Source organism: Kwoniella europaea, chromosome 1 (genome assembly GCF_036810445.1).
Source record: "Kwoniella europaea PYCC6329 chromosome 1, complete sequence".
Lineage (NCBI taxonomy): Eukaryota > Fungi > Basidiomycota > Tremellomycetes > Tremellales > Cryptococcaceae > Kwoniella > Kwoniella europaea.
This window is the reverse complement of record NC_089487.1, coordinates 15600577-15627862: the sequence shown is the minus strand read 5'-3', so window position 1 is coordinate 15627862 and position 27286 is coordinate 15600577. Positions and strand designations below refer to the sequence as shown.

At 44.2% G+C, this 27286-nt stretch overlaps 11 protein-coding genes and 1 non-coding gene across 12 annotated transcripts; 6 read left to right on the top strand and 6 right to left on the bottom strand.

Annotated features, from left to right (window-relative positions):
* Positions 1 to 318: 318 nt before the first annotated feature.
* V865_005958 (uncharacterized protein) lies at positions 319 to 3105 on the top strand (the record flags this gene model as incomplete). Its single annotated transcript, XM_066229721.1, has 13 exons — positions 319 to 979; positions 1053 to 1115; positions 1182 to 1248; positions 1314 to 1406; positions 1473 to 1566; positions 1632 to 1746; positions 1821 to 1963; positions 2033 to 2114; positions 2189 to 2397; positions 2457 to 2523; positions 2591 to 2705; positions 2762 to 2873; positions 2965 to 3105. 13 exons carry the CDS (start codon positions 319 to 321, stop codon positions 3103 to 3105), a joined length of 1962 nt encoding a protein of 653 aa, XP_066085818.1.
* Positions 3106 to 3615: 510 nt separating this feature from the next.
* On the top strand, positions 3616 to 5395 carry V865_005957 (uncharacterized protein; the record flags this gene model as incomplete). The annotated part of the gene is made up of 4 exons (XM_066229720.1): positions 3616 to 3990; positions 4075 to 4146; positions 4222 to 4354; positions 4431 to 5395. The coding sequence occupies 4 exons, from the start codon at positions 3616 to 3618 to the stop codon at positions 5393 to 5395; spliced, it is 1545 nt and encodes a 514-aa protein (XP_066085817.1).
* Positions 5396 to 5627: 232 nt separating this feature from the next.
* V865_005956 (uncharacterized protein) lies at positions 5628 to 7439 on the bottom strand (the record flags this gene model as incomplete). The annotated part of the gene is made up of 4 exons (XM_066229719.1): positions 5628 to 5761; positions 6250 to 6378; positions 6456 to 6514; positions 6604 to 7439. 4 exons carry the CDS (start codon positions 7437 to 7439, stop codon positions 5628 to 5630), a joined length of 1158 nt encoding a protein of 385 aa, XP_066085816.1.
* A 498-nt stretch (positions 7440 to 7937) lies between these two features.
* On the bottom strand, positions 7938 to 9517 carry V865_005955 (uncharacterized protein; the record flags this gene model as incomplete). The annotated part of the gene is made up of 5 exons (XM_066229718.1): positions 7938 to 8024; positions 8105 to 8284; positions 8365 to 8926; positions 8999 to 9277; positions 9381 to 9517. The coding sequence occupies 5 exons, from the start codon at positions 9515 to 9517 to the stop codon at positions 7938 to 7940; spliced, it is 1245 nt and encodes a 414-aa protein (XP_066085815.1).
* Positions 9518 to 10229: 712 nt separating this feature from the next.
* Positions 10230 to 10727, bottom strand: V865_005954 (uncharacterized protein; the record flags this gene model as incomplete). Its single annotated transcript, XM_066229717.1, has 4 exons — positions 10230 to 10278; positions 10340 to 10483; positions 10538 to 10605; positions 10704 to 10727. The coding sequence occupies 4 exons, from the start codon at positions 10725 to 10727 to the stop codon at positions 10230 to 10232; spliced, it is 285 nt and encodes a 94-aa protein (XP_066085814.1).
* Positions 10728 to 12214: 1487 nt separating this feature from the next.
* On the top strand, positions 12215 to 12329 carry V865_005953. Its single transcript, XR_010725592.1, has one exon. It is a non-coding gene; the product is annotated as a 5S ribosomal RNA (ribosomal RNA).
* Positions 12330 to 12523: 194 nt separating this feature from the next.
* V865_005952 (uncharacterized protein) lies at positions 12524 to 16006 on the bottom strand (the record flags this gene model as incomplete). Its single annotated transcript, XM_066229716.1, has 17 exons — positions 12524 to 12594; positions 12659 to 12715; positions 12786 to 12798; positions 12873 to 13089; positions 13168 to 13436; positions 13488 to 13597; positions 13685 to 13881; positions 13949 to 14100; positions 14169 to 14225; positions 14286 to 14329; positions 14409 to 14526; positions 14608 to 14856; positions 14933 to 15094; positions 15161 to 15234; positions 15286 to 15330; positions 15545 to 15558; positions 15624 to 16006. The coding sequence occupies 17 exons, from the start codon at positions 16004 to 16006 to the stop codon at positions 12524 to 12526; spliced, it is 2232 nt and encodes a 743-aa protein (XP_066085813.1).
* A 1346-nt stretch (positions 16007 to 17352) lies between these two features.
* Positions 17353 to 18856, top strand: V865_005951 (uncharacterized protein; the record flags this gene model as incomplete). Its single annotated transcript, XM_066229715.1, has 9 exons — positions 17353 to 17490; positions 17550 to 17571; positions 17651 to 17785; positions 17853 to 17959; positions 18029 to 18154; positions 18238 to 18319; positions 18377 to 18482; positions 18569 to 18627; positions 18696 to 18856. 9 exons carry the CDS (start codon positions 17353 to 17355, stop codon positions 18854 to 18856), a joined length of 936 nt encoding a protein of 311 aa, XP_066085812.1.
* A 325-nt stretch (positions 18857 to 19181) lies between these two features.
* V865_005950 (uncharacterized protein) lies at positions 19182 to 20045 on the top strand (the record flags this gene model as incomplete). The annotated part of the gene is made up of 1 exon (XM_066229714.1): positions 19182 to 20045. One exon carries the CDS (start codon positions 19182 to 19184, stop codon positions 20043 to 20045), a length of 864 nt encoding a protein of 287 aa, XP_066085811.1.
* Positions 20046 to 20271: 226 nt separating this feature from the next.
* Positions 20272 to 21673, bottom strand: V865_005949 (uncharacterized protein; the record flags this gene model as incomplete). Its single annotated transcript, XM_066229713.1, has 6 exons — positions 20272 to 20772; positions 20892 to 21018; positions 21095 to 21158; positions 21229 to 21242; positions 21324 to 21422; positions 21534 to 21673. The coding sequence occupies 6 exons, from the start codon at positions 21671 to 21673 to the stop codon at positions 20272 to 20274; spliced, it is 945 nt and encodes a 314-aa protein (XP_066085810.1).
* Positions 21674 to 22030: 357 nt separating this feature from the next.
* Positions 22031 to 22784, top strand: V865_005948 (uncharacterized protein; the record flags this gene model as incomplete). Its single annotated transcript, XM_066229712.1, has 2 exons — positions 22031 to 22035; positions 22097 to 22784. 2 exons carry the CDS (start codon positions 22031 to 22033, stop codon positions 22782 to 22784), a joined length of 693 nt encoding a protein of 230 aa, XP_066085809.1.
* Positions 22785 to 23035: 251 nt separating this feature from the next.
* On the bottom strand, positions 23036 to 27031 carry V865_005947 (uncharacterized protein; the record flags this gene model as incomplete). The annotated part of the gene is made up of 21 exons (XM_066229711.1): positions 23036 to 23637; positions 23713 to 23730; positions 23787 to 23838; positions 23906 to 24268; positions 24335 to 24349; positions 24411 to 24457; positions 24511 to 24658; positions 24786 to 24843; positions 24904 to 24980; positions 25037 to 25090; positions 25148 to 25184; positions 25246 to 25381; positions 25449 to 25524; positions 25585 to 25655; positions 25710 to 25742; positions 25792 to 25806; positions 25867 to 25936; positions 25991 to 26005; positions 26059 to 26148; positions 26210 to 26659; positions 26717 to 27031. 21 exons carry the CDS (start codon positions 27029 to 27031, stop codon positions 23036 to 23038), a joined length of 2742 nt encoding a protein of 913 aa, XP_066085808.1.
* Between the last annotated feature and the right edge of the window lie 255 nt (positions 27032 to 27286).

Genomic DNA, 27286 nt, shown 5'->3' with positions numbered 1-27286 from the left:
TGCGACATGGCATGTAAAGGGACAGGATGTATATAGCATGGCATCGAAGCATCATGCATAGTCACCATGCATTCATATATATTTTTGAAAGATCATTCACCATATCCAATGATGTGACCACTCGTATACCTCCACTCTGCTCGTTCACAGATGACACTGAACGCGTGCATCGACAACAATGACCAGTTGCATCACGTATCTCATCTTCATTCCATTGCTCTTACCTACATTACGCTTGCGCAACCCTTGAGAGATAGCTTATCAAGCGAGACAAAAGCTGTCGATGGGTACTCCAGAAATTACTTGCTGTTCTCGATCATGTCCCCTCCCTCCTCACCCTCACCTTCTTCCCCTCCTCGACTCGACAATTCCACCTCATCCTTGATTTCCCCACCTTCCTTCCCACCTACACCATCCCGTACTACCTCTCAACTCTCTCTCGCTTCCACAGCCAACGCCCACCTCTCACCTCCATCTACGACCGAGATAAGCCCTCGTAGAAGGGCACATTCGAACCCAAATGTATCGTCTCGTAAAGACAGATCAGTCCCGTCTACACCGACTAAATCAAAGAATTCCAATAATCTGTTGAATGCACCTTATGGGAGTCTAGCATTACGATCTAGAACATCCAGCTCAACCACTACGCCTACAGTAGCTTCTTCTTCCAGGTCTTTGTTCGAGGGATTACCTGGTTCTGCCCCCGGATCAGGGGGAAATATAGACTCAAAGGATTCCGAGGGATTATCGATCAACACAATTGCAAGTGCAAGTGGAAGTGGAAATGATACACCGGCAAGTTCGAGGAAAGGTAAGGAAAAAGAAAAACAGCCAGTAGATGAAGGTGTAGAAGGTGAGATGAGCTTGTCGATAGGGGATGTAAGGAAAGGATTGAGAGAGCTGGTAAGGAGGAACACGGTATCTGCTGCAGAGGCAAGACAGAATGATAGAATGGAAGATCCAAAGAATGAGCTCAAAGGTAAGTTTCGTAACGTCACCAATAATACTAGGATGGATGAATCTAACATATATTTACTATGTCGTTTTGATAGATACCAAGGATGATCCTAAGCCTGATCCCGATCCACATGTTATCAATGATATCACGAAACATAGTAGGTTATAGTCATACACCTACGTTCCTATGACAGGCAGGTGAACTCGTACGTTCTATGAAATAGGTATATCTCGATATACGCCTAGAAGATATTACGTTTTGACGAACGCTGGAAAACCTGTGTTTAGCTCGTGAGTCCAGTCCAATATGATTCCTTACTTGACAGGGTAATGACTTCCATGCAACTTTGATATAGCCATGACAACTCACCTCAAGATAATATAACGGAACTTATGGCAATCGCTTCGACGCTAATATCGATCTTTCAAGAAGACGATGATAAGATACGGTAAGTTGGGACTATAAATCGGTATATGGCCTAAACCTGATATTTACTTGTGTGATGTACTCCCAGGTGTATAATCAAAGGTCAGACCCGGATAGGATTTCTGCTCAAACCGCCTTTATACCTCTTCGCAGTCAGTGACTGGGGTGAACCCGAACATGTTGTATGTTCTATAATTCTATTGTCATAGACGATGAAGAGCTGATTTACCTGTATATGTGAACCCAGCTCCGCTCTCATCTCGAATACATCCATCTGCATATCTTATCCGTAGTGTCTTCCACTCAGTTATCAAGGGTTTTTCAGCGGAGAAGCAACTTTGATCTATCGCGATTGTTAGAAGGTATGTCTAGCTTGCTTCATATCGAACCCCGCCAACATCTCGAAATGCTGATTTCTCGTGATCATGTATGCTAGGCACAGAAACATTCTTGAAAAAACTTATAGATCGATCTCAATTCGATTTCAGCTATCTCACTTCGACTTTACAACCACTCAGGATGAACCCTGCTACAAGGGATATGGCTGGTGCCGCTCTGATGCCCCCAAGTAAATTCAATGTGAGTAAGATGATGGGAGGGGAATGTAGAGAGGAAGGCAGCTGAATGTGTTGATTCTCATCGATACAGGATCTACTGTATGTACTGCTCATTGCGGATGGACGGATCGTCACACTTCTTAGACCTAGGAAACATGCTGTACATCCTTCTGGTAGGTTGATAATTATCCCAGCCATTTCATAAGCAAGCTTATAGTCTTCATATCGAGCTGACATACCGTGTTAGACCTTCATCTCCTGCTCAACACTCTTGCTTCTTCCTCGACGTTGCGGTCTTCCGAGACATGGCTACCTATCTGTTTCCCGAAATTCAATCCAGCTGGTTTCGTGCATGCATATATCAGTTATGTGACTGAGGATGTGGGATTGGTATTTGTCAGTGCGGATAGAGAAGCTTTCGAAGATCTCAGAGGTTGGAAAAGTATTGTCATGGAAGTGAGCTTACCATGACACATCTTCTTATACGGGATCTTGGCTGACACTACAATTGACAGAAATTGGAGAATGACAAGACTTTGACGAAGATCACTGAATCCATCCCTCTCCACCCTTATACCGTTTGTAAGTAGCTCACTGCTCTCGAATGGACACAGACAGAGACAGAGACTGATATAGTATGTTATGATAGCTGCAATTGGATGTCCAGGTCTTCGTCACTTCATCTATAAATCCCGAACGTACATCCAAATTACTCAACCTGAATGGGAAGCCCCCTATACTGAAGATAGCATAGATAGGAAATGGTAAGTTTTGTCAGAGACTCAGCATTCGATCACTAATGGAGCTATATTTATTTTAGTTTGATCACGCTGTATCAGAAACTACACGACATCGTCCATGGTCGATCTGGACAGACCCAGACGTATAAATTGGTATATATACGTACAGAGCATGAAGCGTGTTTAGCTTGGGTGAGTACATCATTGAAATAACGAGTACAGACTGTCTCTCTCGATACCAGGAAGAGATGCTGACGTGAGATCGCAATGGTACGCGATATAGTTAACCAAACCATTCGAGTTGTATCTGACTGTATCACCTCAATTGTCGAAATCTGCTGTCGTAGCTGCTGCCAACACGGTCGCAAAGTGGGTTCTGGCCGAAGAAGGACGAGTGTTTTTGAAGGATGCACCGGTGTTCTAGACCCGAAGAACGGAGGAGCGATGTCTATAGCATGGATATGGATAGATGGACTGAAGTACAATATATAGGTAGTATAGGATATATATCAGCATGTACTTCCATTTGCTGTCTTGTAAACCAGATAGATACACATGCCAAACCAGGATCTGTCCCTGAATCAGAACAAAAGGACACACACACAGCTTACTCAACTTGAATGAAGGGTACATATTACCAAATCAGGCAATTTCGCGATCTTGTCCGTTGCGCTGTGATCTCTTAAATCCGAGTATAAAGGTAGACAGACCACATCAGCTTTGATCTCTTTTCCTTCCTCTTTCCCATTTCATGCCATCAATTGGACCACTCGTCAAAAAAGCGATATCGCTTCGCATCGGTATCGGCATCGCGTCGCGTCGCGTCGCGTTACCAGCGTCTCCTCCATACCTCCTACTCAATCTTGGTTTATTTCCTGCAAGTCCCATCATATCTACCGTCCGCCCGTACTCCGCGGCCGTTACGGAAGCAACCATGTTTTCCCCAAAAGGATCACCCGAGTTTTCCATTATACCACCAAACATATCAACATCACCCTACAAACCATTCAGACCCTCGAAAAAACCGGTATCGTCAAAGGGATCGCTGGACGCTTTTGACGGTTCAAACGCTCAAGCTGGACCGTCTCGCATCAGAGCGCAATCAGGGTTTGATACTCCACTTAATCTCCCTGATCTCTTCTTAACCAAACTCAACCCCTTCACTGCCAACCAAAATGATGCAGTGGACATCCAGCAACGTATGGAAGATGTGCAAATCCTCAAGCAATCCAAGGAGCAACTTGGGAGCTATACATGTCGGATAGAGAGGTGTAATGCGATATTGGGTAATTACGAGATCTTACTCATGGTTAGTCTATCTAAGACGTCTAACACACGCGTTTGACTTTTGACGTTCCGAACATTACTACCCGATGCTGATTTGTTGAAATAGCATGTCGATAAACATCTTCAGAAGATGCATGCACATACATACCAAGAAGACACACAAGACAATGACGATAATGTAAGTCTATCAGGATGCACGAGCGAGATGCATGGTCGGTCATCAGGTAGTGACATATACATCTGTTCTTGTTAGTTCTTCTTACGACGCCGGCCGAGGTATAATTGCCCTTGGGGGAATTGTAAGCAAGTTGAATACGATATGGAACAACTGAAAAGACATATCGAGGTGATCCATCTGGAACCTGAGCTACGATGTCCTTTTAAAGGTTCGTATTGACCTGATTTCTGTGCCATGTCATGGCATCATCTGATTATTGTCTGACAATGATCACCCACGTCCAGGTTGTAATGATAAACTGTACAAACCCGGATATGGTATATCAAGTATATCATATCATTCTCAAAAACATCCTTTTCCATGGGAAGAATCTTCGTTTCAACCTAATTGTCTCAAATCATATCGTCCTGTGAATCCTCCTCCACCTTTACCCGATATAGTCTTACCAGCATATATGATCTCTCATCCACCAATCTTACCTCGAGGTCAAATCCAACCCAAATCCAAGACTCGTACACCTTCACCACCCTCTATTCCAATCCCTTCGATACCTCGATACATCTACGAGGAAGACGAATTTTTCATCCCCTCTACACCAAAATTAGGTAAAACTGGCAGTAATAAAAACCTACCAGCCTTTCGTAAGATGGAACATCCAATCTTACCTAATCGGAATGACGATACCATCCCGTTCTTTCCCCTATGTGGAGAAGGGATATCGTACGATTCCACTGGAACATTCTCAGGTAGTATATTCCCTTCCACAGTCCCTCCGGAAGGAGACGAAGATAGAGAAAGGGACAGTATGGGGAATTTCATCGTTCCGTCCGCTTCTGAGGATGGCGCAATACAATTACAAATTAAGAAGAAGCTACCGAACAGGAATGGGAAAATGGGTTTGGGTAGACCGAGATTAGGTGTTCCCGCAGATGTGTTTGAGTGGCATAGGAAACAGAAGGAGATGAGAAAGAAGAACGAAAAACTGAAAGATAGAAAAGGTAAAGTCAAAGCAACAGAAATATCATCATCGGACGAAAAGATGGATATCGATGGTCTTCAAGGTACAGCAGTAATAGCAGAAGAGAAAGTGAAGGAGCTCAACTTGAATTTGAAGAAATGCCATCCTGACTTGATTAGAAGTTCGGCATTACGATATTCAACTAGGAAAACCGGGAGGTCAGTAGGTGTAGATGTATGGAAAGAGGTCATAAGGTTTGAGAATGAAGGTAGATATTGGGGCGAATTATGAAGAAGTATAGTTGATAATTGAAGTTGGGGCCTCGTTAATTCTGTTGATGGAATTTTGTATATTAGCATATCAGTAACGGATTGTACAATAGTATTTGGTAGATCAGTTGTATCATAAACCGTTAGAGAAGATATACATCACAAGATACCATTATATTCGTGTTTAATATTTTGTATAAAGCATTATATGTATTCTATTCATGACATCATGACAATTCGTCGTTCGTTATTCGTTAATCTCGTTTGGTATATTTCCCTTTCGTTCGTTTCGGTTTTGGGTTGGCTGGGATGGATGAAGATTGTGTGGATAATTTGGCGAGCCTTGATTCTTCTTTCAATCGACGCTTTTCGGCACGGTTTTCTAGTTCTATAAATCATTTGGGAGTGTCAGCAAATGTAGGATATGGGTTCATGGAGATGCATGCTGAGGACGGGGGGAAGGATGTGTGGACATGAGGGTGGGAGCAGGGGGATGAGGAGAATAAAGGGCTTAGTAGGCGTGGAGCAGAGGGTGATGGCAGGGCCGAGAATCAGAAGGAGAGGCTGAAAGGGGAGAGAAGATAGATGAAATGTGGGCAAGAAGAGGGTCTTGGGAGAGTGAGTTAGAGTGGGATGTTCTGTTAATGGCATAGAGCAAAGAGAGACTGGAAACGGGACGAGCCAGCAATGGATCGGATATCAGGCGTATGGGAGGCAGGGCTGGCAAAGAACGAGCGAGAAGACGGATGGTGTGTGGGAGTGGACCAACGAAGTGAGGAGACAACGGAGATGAGGGGAGTGAAAAGATGGGAAAAGAAACATGGATGATCAAGGACCAAGGGACAGATAGTGAGATGTAGAGGTTCTGCTACGTACCTTTCTGAGACTGATGGGGACGTATCGCATGGTTTGTTTTTGGTAAGACCGTATCGTAAAGACTATCAAGTATAGATTCTTCTGGATTCGCCTCGGAGCGATGCAGAATACCGAGACGATGAATGAGTACTGGATCATAGGTATGTCAGCGATAGCTATCTGGCGAATCGTCCCTGAAAAACTTATAGCTACCGATTCGAACTCACGATCATGGTCATCCACCTTGTATAACTCTCTGAGCCTTCCATTTGCACCCTTCACCAGCCTGAACAGGATAAGGTATCGTCAGTCAGCAAGATACGCCCGACTCACACATGCTCTGAACGATCTCGACAGGGACGTAGCCTTACTCACGGCTCAAAATCCTTATCCAAACTAGCAGCACTCAACACTCCCATCCAATCTATCGTACCCATCAGTCTCCTCTTCTTACCAATATCTGCTGGTCTGATAACAGCCAAATTCATCAACATCCTATTCAAGTATTTCTTTGTCGACTTGATGAAATCATCAGGCAAATTCGATTCTATCTCCTGTTCTAAATCCGGATCGAAAATCTGGGCAGACAGCGATTCTTCACCTTCACCTTTACTCTGTTTACAGTCGGTATAAGGTGATTTCAGTCCATTCAATCGTATATAAGACATTGCGAATGATTTAACCGTATCTTCCAGCGAGTCTATCCCGATACCTCCTTTTTGCTGACTCTGCTTGTCCAGCTCGGCTGTCGATAGGGGCCATTTGATACTTTCTCGCTCTTTATCCTTATCATCCCTCTTCCTCTTCTTGTTCTTGTGTAAGACACCACTGACATCTTGATATGATGGTGCAAACCCAGGTCCGTCAACACGTCTAAGTTTACTAGGTGATGAAGATTGATGATTACCCCCTTCATTTTCAGTTCCTACCTCTTCATCAAGATCTTCTAATTCTGATTCATCCTCCATCCCACGTTCACTCTCGGCAGCAACCGGAATCGGGACTTTCTGCTGCCTGTGGGCATCGGGCGGATGTGAGAGTCTCCAAGATAGGTCATACTCTTCAGTACGATCAAGGTGGGTAGCGAAGCTGAGGTAATTCTCGACATCATGTTTGGATAATCGTGAGGGACCGGGACTACCGGGGGTGATTGCTGGTGATTCATCTCTCCAGAAGGATCTGCGAGAGGAGGATACGGGGAATGAAGACATTGCGTATCTATTCTAAAGGTGTCAAGACATGATATGGATGGCCCGGAGCAAGAATTCGGTCTTTGGATTATGATAATGGACACAAATACGGCGTGTGAGATGAAGATCAGATCTGCAGTTCCATGCGGGATCCGTTGGTGAGATTTTTTTTTTTGCGTTTTTTGAGATTTTGGGCTAGATGTGAATTCAATCAAATGTGGCACTTTGTGACTGATGTGGTCATTCAGCATAATTATGATCATACCTTGAGCAAGATTCACAAGTTGTTTCCTTGCATGGTATTGCACTTGTGAGCTTCGTTCAAGGGCAACCCAGTGTATATGACACTTATTCATCATTCTCATGAGTACAAACGTGAAAACTATGAGACTCTGTCAAATTCCACACCATATGATTTTCCCACTCCTTCTCGTCTGTGATATGGCTCAAAAGATCATTGTCCGACACTTCGGGGAAGAGGGAAAGGTCGCTGCCTGAGGAGAAAGCTCGTGGTCTTACTTACCTTTTCGAGATTCTGTCTCTATCTTGAGCGCGGGGAATGTCGACTCGGATGGCGACAGCACAATACGTGGTTGCGCTGGAAGGCTAGAAGGCCGAATTTCGATCATTCACAATCATCTCAGGGGCATGAAACTGCACATGGACCCATGGGAAAGGGGACTCACCTCGTTACCGTACGTTATATAGGAATTCTTGATGGCATATGATCCGGGGAGGGTAACCCAGATCAAATCCAAATCTCTCTCTAACATAGGTCTGTCCGAGCCATCACCGAAATATTCACCTTCAAAGGCAAAGAAATCATCTGCTATCCAAATGTCCTTTCTGAAGGTAGTATCGATTTTCTATGTCTCATCATCAGCATATGACAGATCCAAATTACAGCTAAAGCAGACTGAACAGTAGATAGGATACAGTGACGTACACGAGCTTCCGGATCATCCTGATCACCCTCATCGTCTTCGTCTGAATCTCCTCCATAGTAATCCGATCTGTCGTAGTCGTAAACGCCGAAATAGCCCCACCTGAGATTGAGCTTCTTGATAGCTGCCAAAAGCATCGCATCCGAAGATTTGAGTCGTCTGGACAGATCTGTATCGGGCTCATTCTCCATCATGGGATATCCATGCTTCAGCCCAAGTGCCAATGCTCCTCCCTCAGGTAAAAAATCGGGTTTGAGTATCTCTTTGAAAGCTTTGATAATGGGTACGAGTCGAGTATCAAAAGTAGATTGTTTGAAGTCGGCTGCATTCTTGCCCAGGAAGATGTCATAGGCGATGGTGATCCTTGTTCTAGAGGTTACTGGGAGGACCTCGTGTTCACAATCGGAGTATAAGAAACCCCAAGCGAAAGATCCATCTCCGGTTTGTTTTCCCCAATCAAAGGTGATAGTAGAGCCATTCTGACGGACGACAAGTGCACCACCGGTAAATGGACTGGGAAGGCAGATCATGAGTGTGCCGATGTGATCTCGACTTTGTGGTGTACTGACAAGAAGTAACGTCAGCTCACTCCGTTAAATGATTTTGGAAAAGATGGATGCCCAGACGGAAACTCACTCCTTATGAGCCTTGAAGAAACCTCCTTCACTATAAGCATTCAGCTTATTGATTTTAGCTTCTAGTGGAATCTCATAGTCTAACTTTCTAGCGAGAAGTGTAAGAAGACCACATGACGAGAGAAGGTCGTTCGTAAGTGCGAAATGAGGTGGTTTGAGCTCGTGAGCTTGCCTGTATGTCTGGTCGTCGACGAGCTCTTTACCTCTACCGAAAGGGGAAGGCTCGCCAGTATTGTAGATATCTTTGGCTGTTTCTTGTGTGAGAGGGAAGGTTACGGATCTTGATGCAAATCATAAGTGAGCTGTCCTCCGAGAATGCTCGCACTCAGTTGATCGAACCTCATGTCTTCTTTTCAGTCGGTTTTTGATAGTACAAAGCCAACGTGTCGATATTCACTGCGTGTGGGGGGAAGATACCACTACATGCGAAGTTGTTTGAAGCATCTTGGGATGTATAGGCCTGTTCAAGCTGATCTATCTGGGCGACTTGGTCTTTATTGAGGAAAGGACGATGCGGCATGGTGAGTGCGGTCGAGTGAAAGAGGCGGGTAGAGGATGGGAGTGAATGACAAGAAGAGAAGAGATGAGGGTTGGTCGAACAAATTGTATATGTTCCTATATATGCATCAATGAGGATGAAGTGTAGATGATATGAATGAGTTATGATCGTAATTCACTGGGTCGAGATACACACACTGGGGTTGACGTCAACCAAACTCAACTCGTCGGTGGCACCTGACCCTCCTTTGGTGGCACTCGCTTGATTTTCAGCTTTGCGATCTGCGAGGGTGATATACTCACACGACTTCACATGAACCACCGACCCTCATGCATGCAGCATCTGCCTGAGAAGTGGAATGAATGCAACGAGGATGTAGATGGGTGAAGGAGGAAGTACGCGGAGGAGTGGACATTCCGGTTATAACTTGTCCGCCGAGCCCACGAGCGATCAATTCAGTTGACGCCTTCTCGTCGGATTCTACTTTTGGATGGTTTGGACGTTATTTGTTCATATGAGATAGACTATGGGTATCTGAGTATACAGGATCTACCCGTGGAGTCTTGAAGTCAGTAATGCACAAGACTAATGAGCAGATGCAAATTGCAAGGAGTTGAGTTTGTACGATGATACTTCTACGACTTCCTTACATTCACATTGTTACTACTATTGAAGCTACAAATAAATATCCTATGGATGTACAATTCAAGCCTAAAGGCAAGAAGTAGCTAGCTTATTTGGAACCACCCTTTTGACCTTCAACGTGAGGGTCAGGTCCGTCGCTATGAAACATTGTCATCAGACGGATTTCCCATAGCAATCTGAGGGGTATGGAGCACTTACGAGCCGCCGAAGCCATGGTCACTTCTGGTTCTGGCATCTTCCTCCCCGTCCTTCTTCACACCACCGTGCTCGGAAGGCTTGTAGTTATCGGTTCCGGAGACGGAACCACCTTTTTGGCCTTCAACGTGGGGGTCGGGACCATCACTATGAGATTTTTGAGTCAGGAGAACTTCTCTGGAGAGGCTTTAAACGACTTACGATCCTCCGAAGCCGTGCTCACTAGAGACCCGCTTATCGGGGGTACCATCTTGTTTAAGACCGTCGTGCTAGTAGTGTGAAAAGAATTGTCAGAACAAGTTACAAAGTCAAAGAATCGGTCAAAGGATGGTCAGAAGGGAGTGCCACAAAGAGATGTTGGACTTACTTCGGAAGGCTTGTAGGTAGACATGTTGACTGTTTGATTGGTTGTGTTGTTGTGTGGTTGTTGTGAAAAGTTGTTGTGATGATAAAAATGGAAGTCGGAAAGTCGAGAAAACAAGCGGTATTTATAGACAAAATATGGGTATGGATGTTTGGTTGTAGTTGATTGTAGTTGAGTCAACTGTCGTCATTCGTCTGAATTGATCTCATGACGTAGAGAACAGATGACGAAAGAGAACGATACGTTATTGGTAGTCTTAGTTTCACAAACAACGCAAGAGTATAGGTAGATCGATCTGCATTCAGTAATGAAACCAGCCCCATCTCGTCAGATCTTTCAGGTAAACACCCAACAAACCGAGCCGGATCGGAAGTCTTACTACTCTATCAGGACTGATTCGTATGTATTCTTTAGATAATTCAGCCATTTGAACTGTTGATTTCCCTTAAAATTGTGCAATCGATTCAAAGATCGAAATCTAACACGAATCGATGAAATCGATAAAATCGGTGAAAAAGCGAGATTTCGATAAAATCCAGAGATCGAGATCGGCTGGAGACTCCGCAAAATCTAATGTTTGGTCACGTCTACAGCATTCCAGCGATCGCGTGTGGCATGTTTACCCGTTGAAACGCCTTTGTGCTATCACTGGAATCGAGACTAAAAAGTACTCATGCAGGGAAATTCGATACATCCAATAACCGGCCCGTCCGCCATGAACATCACCGTCACCGATTTTTATCAATTGATATCTGAATCGATCGATCGACGATATCAAAACACGATAATATCAGATAACCACTTGTTGACATCGTCTATAAATGATGTTCATATTCGTCATTTAACGATATCCCCACGTTTGTCGATGGAGTTGATGACGCATTGTGGTGCAATCGCGATACCAAACTGACCCATTGGGGAGTAGCCTCACGCGATGTTTACGATCATCTTCCCGACGTGCTCCCAGTATTACCTATCGTAGAACGGATTGTTGACCATGCAATGGTCAGAGACCGGCTGGTGGCCTGTTCTTTCAGGGATTCGGGTCATCCGAGTCAACGACATCATGATCGCCATATCTCAGCTTCACGGTGTCCTACTCATCATAATTTGCCTTACCACTGTTTATACGATTTGGGTAACTTGGAGAAGCTAGACAACCCGGGGAGGAAGGGACTTCATTTGACTCATGTACATTAACAGTGGAGGGCACAAGATACGATACTACATCACGATATCACGATATCGATTATGAGATCGGATCGACCTCTTGACGTTACTCGACAGGATAGTGATGAAACCGGCTATGATGATGCCGCATGCGTCATGATAAGATGAGGTACCGTGGGATGGGGTATATTCAGGAATATGTGGAATGTGAAGGAGATCGCAGAACCATTAGCCTGATAGACTTCCATCAGGTTTATCCATGACTTGGTCCGCAGAGGTAAACAGATCAGTACACTTGTGGATGAGTCGCAGAATTAGACTAGGCCGAAGGTTTAATTCACATCTACGGTCATTGAATGAAGAAAGTTCCGCATCCCGTCCGTTCTGCGCAGACAAATTTCATATCGTTCGAGTAGTACCATGTTGGGGGACCACATGGGAATGTCGAATACTGTAGTTTTTGCTTCCTATATCCCCTCCATACCGTCAGCATAGAAGTAAAATCTGATAAATTACATTCCTTCAAAACTTGCATACACAAATCTACATTCCCCCGTCAATGGCGCTCCCGGCCTGATTACTCAGTCTACAACCATCCCACTAGCCACTCACAGTCCCACTAGCATTCGTTCAAACATCTACCAAGCACATTCTTACTTATTAAGAGCGAAGCATCGCTCAATCGAATCCTTGTTGTTACCCCACCAGTTAGGCATGACGGCACCTGCAACTCACCATTAGTCCCTGCAGCGACTCACATCTGGAGGTGAAATGGAAAGTGTACTTACCTGTCGTACCCAGGAACAAGAAGATAAATAACAAATTGAAATTCCATCCAGTATCGGCTATACCACGTAAGTAAGGTAAACTGTCAATTTGCCGTATCGTAATAGATGTGTTAGGAGAAAGACTTACAAGCAGCTCCGGTCTGTTCCAAAAACATGATATGATTATATAAGCTATTATTCATCAATGATGAATCGATATGGTCGAGTCACTTACAATATAAGCATACATGTTCCAGAACTTCCTCTTATATCTGAACAAGTAGAAGTTCCACACAGTCCCAATGATGAATGTAGTGAAAGGTCCGGTACTGAGATTACCATAGAAGGTAGCAGCACCCGAGAAGAAGATGGTAGTGTTCCATAAATTAAATTTGGCTTTGGGGAACTTCTTGTGCAGTAGCCAAATGATCAGAGGTGCGACCGCGCCGGCACTGTGTTGTTCATGCTTTATTAGCATCTTTGCATACAACAAAGCTTCACAAAAACCTGGTCTAGTACAGTATACTCACACAAAACCATAAGTGACCGGTTGAAATACGCTCGAAGCGAATAACCTCTTTGGCCCGACCAGAGCATATTGTACACCAGCTGTATTGTAACTCTTGAACTCTTGACCTGTCCACTGACCTGCCGGATCGGCGATCTTTCCACTGACATAATCGAATTTGGAGGCGATAACCCATCTCATCACTCCGTAGTTGACAGGAAGGGCTAGCATATTCGCAAGAATTTGAATACCGACAACGGTCCGAGGTGGAATATGGAAATAATGCCCGATCTGTCACAGATCTTTAGTCACCATGGGATTTTATCGAAAGGCTCGACTCACCTTTTGATCCTCTAAAACAGTCCTAGCATCATACCACACATTACCGGAGATAATTCGATAAGCAAGTTGACCCAATGGATGACGAGAAGATCCCTTAGCGTCGATCATATCTGCGATAAACACCACCACAATAAGCAAGATGTTCCAGGCTACATACAGTTTGGTATGATCGGGTTCCGATTTTTGATCAAACTTACATCCGTAGACAAGTTCATTGAAAAACCCAACTTTCATAGGATATCCAGATACAGCGTAGATCAGACTCATAGGTAACATCGCGGCTGCTCCGAATCCCAAAGCGACAAAGTACGTCCAAGTAGACATGTATAGCTTCTTGGTGACGATGACACCGAGGAGCATGAAGAAGGGAATCAAAGTGAGGAGGACCCATTCCCTACAAAAGCGTGTTCAGCTTATTGTCTGAATGATAAATCAACAAGTGTAGACGAAGGATGACCTACCACCAAGTCAATCCTGGATATTGTTGAATGAGTTTACTCAGTCGATCATTATGTGCTGCCTTTCTCGCTCGCCATGATCTCCATACATGGGCGATATTGGGTCCAAGGAAGAGACCGCACCACACGAACGACGAGATGTACGAGGCGTACCACTGCATTCATATCAGCTTGTCAGCTCAATGGTGGGATGTCCTAGACGAGCAGGACGGAGAAGACTTACCATGAAGATCTCCCAAAGATATTGAGCACCTGAATAGGCGAGACCCACCTCATCGTACTGGTACAAGCTCCGTATCAACGATCATATCTGGTGGTGGTGTCAATCATGAAGACCTACCTTGGTTTGGTTGAATATTTGCGATCCCGAAGCATCGGTATATACTAAAATATGGACAAGTGTCGCTCATCAGCCTACGTATTTCCGTTTCCCGGAAGGTAGATAATCGAGAAAGAGACGCACAGAGGTCATTGAAGGGATACGCCGAGCCGTTCTTTTGGAAAACTCCATTAGACATGATATTATAAGTTGGTGAACCCCATAAATTCCCAAAGTAAGCTATTGGGATCAGGATCCAAGTCTACGAATGTTTGGTACCACATCAGTCATCAGCACATCTCATTCCTAGTAGAAGCTAGACCAATTCATGGCATGCACTTACAGTGATGACGAAAGCTACGAAGATGATCACTTGGACACTATAAGGATAGGTGATAACGGTGGAAGTAATATTGGACCAATCCAATGTAATATTCAATAAACCTATTCCACCTCTTCCAGCACCGATGAAATTGACTTTATGGTTTTGGCTGGCGAACCAACACAGGGGAGCTAGGGCAGCTGTAAATGGGAAAATGAATGCGGGGAAGAACTGCCAGATGAACATTCCCAAGAAGACTAGCCAGAATACCTAGAAGATTAGATCAAAGCAGATCAGCCATGTTACCTTTACAGTAGACAGCAGAGTCAGAACGTGGCGGACTCACTTTCATCTGTTTACGAGATCGTTCGAGATGCAATTCGGTCGTTCCTTGGATACTTCGGTAGACGGTTACTTGTTGAAGAGATAAGGGGAATAGGAATTGGGGATCATCAATTAAGATAGGTCGGACCATAGCTGCGAAAGAGAATCCTAGGAGGGATGCACCCTGAGATGATATATAGAAGTCAGCAAAACGGTGTGGCTGCTTTTTATTTCTTCTTTCTTGACTCACCCAACCGAAGAAAAGGGCTATTGCGGGTTCCATCGTGATATTGTAGTAGAGAGCAGCATTGGTGGGTAAGAAAGCTATATTTCGATGTTAACGGGTGTCATATAACAGAAGTACTAAGAGCTTACTAGCCCATTGTCCTTGACTTCCTGCATTTGCTGCGATACCGATGACTGAATGTACATTTCGCGGTCAGCTTCAATACGTATTGCTTGAAAGGAACATGAATTTGATACTTTCTGACATGCTCTTTAACGTTAAACGGTCCCGGATTAAGTGAGAAAGAGAGCCTTCCCAGTGGTACTTTGTAATCAGGAAGCACCCGAGCCATAAGTTTCCCCAATGGGTGAGAAGCGAGGATGACGAAGAATACAGGGAACGGCGCACTGGTCGTACGGAAACTGCAACAAGCCACTGGCATATCAGCAATCCAAATCCTCCTTACGAGCTAAGAGGTGACACTTACTAGGATATTTGTGATACGATACTTCCAATGGTACAGAACAAAGCCGAAAGGACTATCGCTCGAAAAGTAATAACAGGTAAAGTCGGATCATCTTCAAAACTAACTGTATTCCTAACTATCTCGGGTATATTTTTGAATTCATCCGATTCCCAATCATATTGATTTTCATTCTCATCATCCCTAATGGCGAAATCGTTGAGTTTAGCTTGTCCAAATTCCGCTTCATGATCGTATCCTAACGTTTTACTTTCGTTCTTTTCGTATGGAGTTGAGTTGATCGAATCGAATTTCTCGTCTTTATCGCTTTCAGGTGTTAAGAGAGCTTCTTCCCTTTGAGCAGCTAGCTTTACCGGATGGATCTCCGGATTTTCAGCTTTTGACATGATTAGCTGGTGATTATAGGATCAGCCCAGCCTAATCCATGACACGGTCCGAGAGGTTATCTTCCTTCCAGCTTATATAGATATCAATATCTCAGTCTTCCGCCTAGGAGTTATCGTATGTCCCCCCATGTTTTCTAGATATCATCGGTATCAACCAATCAAAATAGCTCTTTCATCGCGAAAGAGCTACGCAGATGAATGATGAGCACGTTAGACTTCGTGATTTGCCGTCTTTTAAACTTGTACCGTGATGCAGCATGTATCTTAAACCGACTGGAGCGAGGCATGCATATGTCGGATAAGGAACGTCCATTCGCCATATCGTGTGAACTAGTTTGTACTCGCAGGAACGTTGAGTAGAAGGTCTGATACCGCGGTAAAAAGCAAGAAGAAGAAGAAGTCGCCAGGACATTTTGACGGCGGCTTTTTCGGAATGAGGGTGTCTATTGTCTCTTTAGCGTAAACTTTATCTTCTTATCTCCTTGATCACTTATGCAAAGTTTCGAATTATGGATGTGTATACACCGAGGTTTTGACGAAGCAGCGAAAGAAAGTGAGAAAATCACTCACGATCACGTCTTATCGGATATTACCGCCACGAACGCCAAGGGGTCGAGCGCAAAGTCGGCCTTAGATTGCTGATGAAGATTGTTGACGTGCGCAGAGAATAATGTGAAGCGAAGCATAAAGACATATATGCCTTGTATCTTTTACATGTCCCGAATAGCCGCTGCTCAGCGTACACAGGAAGATCCTCGAAGTCCGGAAGAAAAGGGGATTTGTAATCGGTCAATTATAAGAAATCATCAACGTCCCAACTCTGAAGTTGCGACCCGATAACGCCATACTCCATCATTCGACTGTTGTCCTCCGTTTGGAACTTTAGGTTAGATAAGGCGTGATCACCCTCCAACATCGTATGTTTGAGTTGATGACAGACAGACACGGAGGGAAGACAGTTATCGAGCTGCCTCAGCAGGAAGATCGTGACTGATTACAAATAAGCCTATCCCACTTGAAAGAGTTGCTCTACCTACACCTGACGACTCTATTCGGTTCTGCTGTACTCGTTAAATGGATTTGTTCATGCACCAAGTAATCAATGAACAGCGTGCGCCTATCCACGGTGTACTGAATAGATCTCTAGCTGGAATCAACGTTGTACAGATATGTCACCAAGCCAAGGCCTATGACGTCACTTCGTCATTCCAGCAATTATACGAGCATCTCCACTCACCTTGTAAACTGAAAGAAAGATGCCTCTATATCATCCATCTTTCATGCAACTGACATCTATTCTGACAGCGCAATTAAACATAAACACACCCATACAGCCAAGCAACGTCATGTCAAACTCACAAGGACGCAAGAGACAACCCTCGACGGGCAACGCAATCGCAGAATCCGTCAAGAGACAAGTGAAAGAAGTTGGAGATACCGCTCAAGATGCTGTGATCAGCGGTGCTTGGGGATACCCACTCTATGTGAGTGAATTCAGAGCTCCAGGTATAAGCTAGTATACTGATATCTTAATGGATGATAGGGAATATACTATCTTATCACTCGTTCGTCTGGACCAAATTGTTGTCCTACAAAGCAACTGGATAAGCTGACCATGAAGACCTTTTTCCTTTCCATATCTAGATCCAGCCTTGATCCGACCACTCCTTCCTACATTGTTCAAGGGAGTCTTAGTATCTGTCGGAGTAGTGGCTGCCTTGTTCAGCTTCACCTATCTCCCTCAAGTGGCCGTCTTAGCGTTCGTTTCGGGACCTTTAGGTGAGCTTCTCCAACACCTCATTCCCCACTGGTATAGCTCGCTAATATACATATGTTTGTGTGATAGCTTTCGCTCTGGCTGTACCACTAGTCCTGGGTGAATCATACGTAGTGATCAACTTCCTCACCCGAGCGTTGCTTGTCAACCAAGCTGGAGTGGACCTCTTCGATGCTGTGAGTATACACCGCTGATCTTCGCTACTTGTATACCTTCAGCTGACGAGATGAACATACGTCATTCAGGTCTTACTGCAGAGAGGACATTTGACTTTGGTAGAGCATGGAAGACAAGTCACTTCAGGTGGGAGTAGTGGGAAATCAAAAGTTCTGGGAACTTTGTTGATGAAACCTCTGTCGAGGTTCAGTACCGTGAGTATCTCTTATCACAAATGTCAAAAGATTCTTATAGCTTCCACAGCTGAAATTGCTTGGTTTACGCTATGACCCAACAGGACAACGTCGTCAGATATATTCTCACCCTACCTCTCAACTTGATCCCTGTAGTTGGTACCGTCTTCTTCTTGGGATTTAACGGTGAGCTAATATATTTCACTATGAGAGAGATGTAGTATCGCTGATATATTATATTAGGATTCAAATCTGGACCGGGCTATCATGCAAGATACTTCCAATTGAAGGGATATGATAAAGTCAAGAAGTCAGAATTGATCAAGAAGAGGCGAGGAGCCTACACAGCGTGAGTAACGGATGTCCCTCTGCGGAAAAAATAATTTCTCAAATCATCATGTTTTTGATTCAAGCAAATTGATCAATATATGATAGTTTCGGTACGATGGCTATGGTCCTCAACCTTGTCCCAGGGCTTTCGATCCTCTTCACATGTATGTCTCGCCACACTTCTGAATATGCTCTGGGAGATCTTGCTAACAGGTAATGTCCATTCTCGCAGTCACGAACGCAGTCGGTGCGGCTTTATGGGCATCTGATCTGGAGAAGAAAGGTAAAACCACTGCTTCGGATTTACACGATGCGCGAAAGAACGGCAGAGAGGATGAAGTTGAGGTTGTCTTGCCAAATGCTGGTGAAACAAGTAGAAAGAAGGATCTTTAAGGATATCGTCAACGATGATCGAAAAAAGCGAATGTAAGAGAATCATGAATCAGTACGACAAAGAAAGAAAACATGCATCTATGTTATGAATGCCTTTGCCTTTACATGAGATATTGAATTTTCAAGAGGTATGGTGTGTATTCTGTATGGTGGAGGTAAGGTGATGAGGATTGTTTACATGAAAAAAAAAAAACATTACTCGTAGCCGCAACATGACGAGCAAGTGAACTCGAGCTCATCATGACTCTCGTGCATACTATTCAAGCCAGCATATAGCAGTACCCTACCTATGATGAGGCCCCTACGCTAACCCACGACCCTCACCATGCCCTCCGATACCCTCCAACTCCTGCAAAACCTGCTATTGTCCCTAAATATCCCTATCAACCCACCTTCACTTTCTTCTATCCCTCCAACCTTGATTCTCCTAACTTTAGAATCGATCCTCCAGCAAAAGCTAGATATACCAGAAGAGCTGAGGAGGTGTAACAAAGTGGAAGATGAGATAGGATTGATCAAGTGTTTGTTGGGGATCTTGGCGGATGATCTGCTGAACATCGATTTGAGCTTGATTGACCCTCTGAAAGTACTCCAGGGGAGAGAAAGGGAGATGGAGGTGGTGGTTATGGCTGTGATTGTCGTGGCCAAGAGGAATGGGATAGTTGTTACTACCTCGAGAGGAAGAAGGATTGGTGATGGATCAAGATCAATGAAGAGTGCTAATGAGGATTACATCAGTTTTACATATGACAATGGATACGATAACGATAGATCAGGTTTACCAGAACCTCTGAAACCCGATAGATCATTCTCTTCGCCTATCGATACTCCTCAAGACGTTTTTGTTGTTCCCCCTCAAGGAAATGACCGAGGTGATATGTACTCGGATTCGCAAGAAATGCTGTACGCTAAGGAGAATCACGATGACACGAATTACAACGACAATGACATATCCAAAATATCAAATGAATTCGATCCTTATCTCACACCTGTTCACGATACGTTCCCACGAGATATCAGCCAGGAAGGCGGGAACCATGCTGATCATGAAGGTATCTTGAATGATAGACGGGAAAGGGATGTACCTCTAAAACAATCATATTCCTCGACGACCTCGGCATCTAGCTCGATAAGTGGAAAGACCGTTTTACAATATATGATAGAGGAGTTTGGATTGGAGCCTGGATAGTGAGAATAAATAGATTATAACATGAACTGAGAATAGGATTTAATGAGAATAGAACAGGGTCATGGTTGATAGTAAGTTGAGTTCAATGGACATCTATGGCAGTTATCCTGATTGTACTATATACATGCTGATTAGAATTACAATATCGTAGACCAGGCTCGGGTCCATTCGATTCTACGACGTCCCTTTGCCCGTTGGACTGCCATCAGAAGGACCAAGCAAGCGATCACTTCTTCAAGCCCAAACTTCTACCCAACACCCCCGCTGGACCACCTTTCAAAACCTTCTCAGCCTTTCTAAAAGTCAAACTAATCCTCTTACCCCTCTCACCAATCCATCGTCCATCTTTCGATAGGGTATCAACTATATCTGGATCACCAAGTAATTCAGTATTCCAAATTACCACTCCGTCCTGCTCTTCTTTCGTACTGTCGTCACTCGGAGCACGAATTATCGTATCCCTTTCCCTTGAGGCGATTGAATGTAGGTGCGAAGTATATAGACTGGAACTTAGGACCAATAACGATCGAGGCATCAACAAAAGGTGAGCCATAGGTATAGCCGCTATGGTCTTCCCTTCGCCTTCGGCAGTCGAGGAGGAGCTAGATGGAATCATGGGTGGTGAAGGACAAGTAGGGTTGATATAGTGATGCAGATCTAAGATTGTATGTGAACCTAGGGAAAGGGTGGCGACTAGTGGATGGAAGGCTGGACCATCTTCGTGTGGCTATATGAGGACATCATCTATCAGTATATCAATCTTTTATCAAAAGCTTTTGGTTGTTTGGTGCTTAAATAGATATATGACTATGGATCATAGATTGAATGATATCATTCCGAACTCACCGATATCCCCTGTCCAGGTTGATACTCATTGACCAGCACTTGGTTGATATCCAATTGCATCCTCTCTTTACCTTTGCCACTTGAAGCTACTCTAAGGAAAGATTCGATTCGTTCGATTATATCGGGACTATAAGTCGTACGTGACGGTAAGAAGTCGTATGAATGAGCTGAATTACTTATTTAGACTGGCACTGTACACTCACAACGAACTTAGGAAGGCTGGTAGTGCCTCTGGTAACAAGATCCCATTCTTCGACATGGTCCCACCTACCCTCGCAAAGCTGCGTCAGCGTTTCGGATCCATAGCGCAGATTCCAAAAAGTTATGCGGGACTCACCCCAATACTGTAGCCTACGATCAGGAATTATCGGCAGTCACAGTCAGTATCGTGCTTAAGGTGTAGCTGGTGATGATAAATAATGCTCAACTTACCTCCTACCTGTACCAACCTTTTTCCATTTCGGCTGAGGTGATTCTTCTATCTTTCGAATTAGGTATTCTTCTTCTTCGGGGGTGATGAAATCGGGTATGCTATGAGATCGTCATAGAGATCAGTATCATGTCCTGTCCATCCTTCAGTATCATCCAAGCTACATATGCAATGTACAAGTATGGTTCACTTGGTACTCAGAGCTGACTCACTAGTAAGCAGCCGGCGGTATATTCTGGACTCTGAAATGTTTCAACGCTGGGAAAGCATAAGCGTGTTCTGTCGCAGATGCACTAGCACTGTTCGAGCCATTCCGGATCTGACTGTCATCGTCATGTATCGGGATGGGCATGGTGCTCGGCTCTGCTACGTTGATGCCCACGATATATGCTATAGTAATTGTAAATTGACAAAGGAAGAAGAAATCTGAAATTAAAGTTGATCGACGTCATTTGAGAGTTGGAAGAAGCAGGTAACGTAAAAAAACAGAACAGACTCCACGTCCACGTCGAAGATCCTCTCTTGACTTTCTTCTTCCTGTTCCTCTCCACTTCCATTTCAGCTCACGATCATCCACTACAGTACAGTATAGGTCAGCTCAAATCGAGTCTAGTCGAGTCAAGTCAAGTGCATTCGAGCCAATTACCATTCTTCCAAACACACCTCAATTTTTCCACCAACTCTTTTTTCCTTTTTCCTTGTTCCCAAAATGGAGTAAGTCAACTCCCCGTCCCACCCATCTGAGCATCTAGCTAAGCTCCTCTCATGTCTTTAGAGTACTGTACACCCACATCCTACCTCATCTTCCGCTCCCCCTACAAGAGATTATCCTCAACCCACCCTCTTTCACCGAACCTCAATCATTCATACCCGTGATCAAGCTCTTACTTCCCTACACCAAGTGGATCCTAGTTTTCTCGGCGGTCTACATCCTATGGTCATTCCTCTCAGGCATATTTGGGATGTTCTCCCGAGTCTTAAGGTTCAGTATGAAAATTGGACCTATCATAGGTTTGATAGCCTATCTTATGAATAGTTCAGGACAGGGATCAATGGATGAATTATTTGGTTTGGTCAAACAGTACTTCGGATTGGCTCCTCAGCAAGCTGGAGGAGGTTGGAGTCCAGGCATAGCTTCTTTGGCATCGTTATTTACCGATCAATCAAATTCCAAATCTACCAGAAAGGACAAGAAGAACTTTTGGACTGGATCTGGTATAGGTAAAGGAAACGATCCAATTTCCTCTCGAACAAGGAATCAGAAGAATAAGAAATCCTCAACTGGTGGAGATACCGCAGGAGATGTTTTTGAGAATTTGGTGAACCAAGCTACCAACGAAGAGAACGTTAATGCCGTACAGGACTTTGTGAAGAGTTCGTTAGCGAAAGCAGCTGGATTAGATTGGTTATTCGGAGATAGTAACAAGAAGGAGGATAAATCGAAGAAATGGAAGAGTAGGTAGATGGGCAAGACATCAGTGAAGATTCACGATTCTCAGACCGGAGTGGGTAAAACGAAGAAGATGTGTCAGAAATGGATTAGGAGATCTCATAAGAGTACATTACATGATCAAATACTTATATACAACAATATCGTTCTCCGTTGGGTTTCGCTATATAGCTTTTATATTATATTTCGATTTTATACTTCTGGTATCAACGATTATCTCGAATGCTGGATATCAAACTGGATATGTATACAACTGTCAATCAATCAATCACTATCTGATACACTGACGATCCTATTGTTATTACCTTTGACAGTTGAAACAGGTACCTGCCATCCATTCTCATCTTCTTCCAACATACCACCCCAGCTATGATAATCATCATATATCTCTTCGTCATCTTCCGATACAATCTCACCGTCATCCCGCTCCTCCAATTCTTCCACTTCCTCTTTCTTTTTCTTCCCTCTTCCTCCTTCAGTAGCCTTTCCATTCAATTTGGTTTTCTTCCCATCGATATCGTCGAAATCAATATCAAACCATTCTCTTTCCATTCCATCCTCATCTCCCTCTTCATTGATTCTCTTCCTACTTTTCCCTTTTGCACTAGCTTTCGCTTTGGACTCAGTCTTGGCTTTCTTCTTAGCTTTCCCTTTCCCTTCTTCTTTATCTTCTTCATCTTCTTGCTTGTCCTCCTCCTCCTCGTCCTCGTCAGACTTCTTTGCTTTTTTCGACTTGCTCTTCTTAGGGTCGGGTGCAGGGAACGTACATTCTATCTTGACTGATCGACCAGCTTTCACGTCCTCCAATCTCAATCTAGTCAATCGGACGGCCATATCGGATGGTACGATGTAGACATTTACCGAGTCTATCGCGAGTTCATCAGTTTTTGAACATCTTTGGCTGAACAGCATTGATTAGCTGAACATGTTAATATACTCACATGCAGTCGCATGATACGCTATAATAGTTTTGTATCAGCCCGTCTCCCTCGATTCTAGATGTTCAATCACTCACAATCAGCGAGATAGCCCAATAAGACTAAATGTATCAACAGAGCTTCGGTATCCTGTAACATGGCAGATAAATCAGTACTTCCCTCTTGACAGATCACCATAAAGATCGGTGACACTCACATCCTTCCCAAGCGTGATCTTCCCACCCAAATCCTCCAAATCGACCTTTTCTTTCTCCCCATTCAACTTTCTCTTCCCCTTCTTCCCTTCTCCTCCGCCGACTACACCGAACAATCCACCTCCTAGACCTCTGACCAAGTCCGATAGGTTTGCAAGTGTCACTCGTCCACCTTCGTTCTGCACGTACTGAGCTACTTTGAGGATTTTCCAGGTTTCCGCGGTGACGTCTTTGGTGATAATCGAAGATGGATCACGAAGACAATTATCGCATATCTCACATGTTGATGTGGATCCTGACGAAGATGAAAGTGCATCGGGGGCATCCCATGCTGACGCAGATAAGTGGGCGGAAGCAGAAAAGTACTGATTGATGTTGATTGTCAGCATCAGCATTTGTGCAATATCACACATCATGTATGGCTCCCTCACTTTGGCAAAAGCGACCTATGAAGCAATGACTGATCAGTTGATTGTAGCCATGGGGGCTCGCATCTCTTCAGCTCACCTTCCTACAAGTCTTTAGATCCTGAGCAAATCTCAACATCTCTTGCACTACCGGAACGACATCAGCTGTCGGCAAACTAGTCTCGATATTGGCAGCTCACACTTGCTAGATCCGTCTACATCACCATATATCAAGGAAGATAATCTTGCAGCGTCCTGACCTCGGTAAAATAATACACAATCACTATCTTGACCATCACGTCCCGCTCGACCGGTCTCTTGATAATACCCTTCGAGGGATTTTGACATCTATGAGATCATGTTAGACTAGAAAGTATTTCTTCGTGTTACAGCAATCGAAACGTACAGAATGATCTATGACAGAAAGCATAAGCACTTCTTCGCATTCATGATACGATTAAAACTTACGAATGACATATCTCACATCCCCTTTATCTATACCCAAACCAAAAGCGATTGTGGCACATATGCAGCTGGACGTCGGGAATGAACAATGAGCTCTGAGCCGTACAATAAGTATAGGGCTAGCTCACTTGACTTTCCCCTCCCTCCATCTGACATGTATCCTCTCCTTCTCATAGTCTTCCACTCCCGCATGATATATACCGGTCTGATCAGTGGGTATCAGCTTCTTCCACGTCGCTCTGAAGAATTGGTTTCATTTACCTTGATTTCGCCTCCTGACCATTCTCGAAGTTCTTCAGCGACTGTCTCGGCGTCCTGTTGCGATTGTCAGTATGCGCGCGTCTCAGGAGCCTAGTGAGAAGACTGACATACCTTCTTACTCAGACAATAGATGATACCACTTTGTCCACTATAACGTCCACATTATCAGCTGCTGTTATTCTCATACTTGCGTGGGCTGGGCAGCTCACGAATGATTCTTCTGAATCCATTCGCCCATTGCGGCAATAGCTGATTTCGCATTTGATGGTTTTGATAAAACCTTATAATGCAAATTTGGTCGGAAAAGAGGAGCAGAGAAAAATACTGTGCCAGTCGATTTCGCAGCTATACCAAGCCAGATGTCAATATCATCTTTCCCTCTTCATTGCGTGACTCCCCAGATAGTACGTACCTCTACCATCCGTTATCGGACCAAGACGAAGAATCTTCAGCAGATCAGGGAGGGTTTTCGAACTCAATGTTGCCGTCTGAACAATGATCATGTCAGCTTCAGACAACCTTGGGTATCTTTGACGAAGCTAACTTACTACTGCCTGGATCGGTATTCTCGGGAATAAGGTTTTGAGCATTGAAAGTTTCTTATAGTCAGGTCGGAAATCTGCGCACCATTGTAAGCTGAAAGAGCTGAGATGGACAGACTAGCTGAATTTACCATGGCCAAGTTGACTACAGCAATGAGCCTCGTCTGATGTGGAGTTAGCTATAGGTTGATACCCTCATACCTTTTAACTCACCAATTACGAATCGCCCTGAGATTCAGCAGTCCGTCAGATCAAAGACCCATTTAAGAGACGCAGGGTAAAGCTCACTTAATCCTCCTCTTTCGTTCACCTTTTCCAGAGTTGATATTAGCCTTTTCGACTTTGATACTTTTTCCGGCTATTGCTTGGAATCAGCTTCACACCTTTTGTCGTCGGGCGGATATGAGCTGACCGTGACGTAACAAAGCTATGAGCTGCATCAGCCTTGAATCCAAGTGTGACAAATGTAAATTCACATACCCTTATCTCCTTCCTACCCCCTGACGGACCAGCTTTCATCCTTTCGTAAATCTCATTCTGCTCCGAAGTAGATGTAGCTCCGGTCATCATCTTCCGTATACCATATCAGCTCGTTATACGATATTTCTAGTGAGACACTTAGCTGACTCACCACACATTCCACACCAATCTCTTTCAAAGCCCTGACCTGATCCCATATCAAAGCCAATAACGGACTAATCACAATAGTCAATCCTCTACCCATTACAGCCGGTAATTGATATGTCAGACTTTTCCCTCCACCCGTAGGCATCACACAGACTATATCCCTCTTATCTACAGCCGCGTTGATCACACCTTCTTGACATAACCTAAATTCATTCAAGTGGAAAACACGTTTGAGAGTTTGCGAAACTTGAGTTGAGAATTCGAATTTTGAAGATTGATAATCTATCAATCCCGAATTCGAGGAATTACCAACTGTTATTGAGCTGGAATTGTTATTAGTATTTCTAGGCAGATTATTCATCGTCCTCAGTTGGGATTCAAGAGTCCTACGTTCGGAGGTAAGAGAGGTGTGTAGTTCTTGAAGTGGTCGAATTTGAGCTTCCACATCTTTGATCTTTACGATGACTACAGTCAGCAGTACAATAATAGTGATGGAAAGGAGAGAGCTCACTTCTTTATCTAGCTTTGATAAAGCTACTTGTATAGCCTCTCTTGCTTCTATGTTAGCCATTCCTTCTTCTTTCACTGTACCGCCCAATCTCTGCCCTCCTGAATGTCCATTCAACGGTCTACTCCCACTAGACTGCGCTACGGGTCTGTCATCGTCCTCATCATCGCTGTCTACCATTATGGGTTCATTGAAGGGAGCAGGAGAGTATGAGGATGATGGGTGGCGGGAGGAGGATGCTTGGCCTCGACCTTGATTCTGACCGAGGGAGGGATGTCGGAGGGTCAGTCGATCAGAGTAAATATTGAAGCCGGACATGAGATATGAGGGAAAGGGGAAGAGCTGGCAGCACTATTGATAGATTCCGATTGATTGTCTGTTCCCGCTCATGTGGTCCATGGTAGTAGAGGGTCAAAAGGAGGTATGTAGAGAGTAAAGATAATCTTATCCAATGTCACTGGCACTCGAGAGTGTTGATCTTCCCCAGTATTCCGTCGGAAGCAATGACTCGCTGATCACTCGCGTGGGTTTTGATATCACGTGATATATCAACCTGAACAGCTGTTTTTCGCC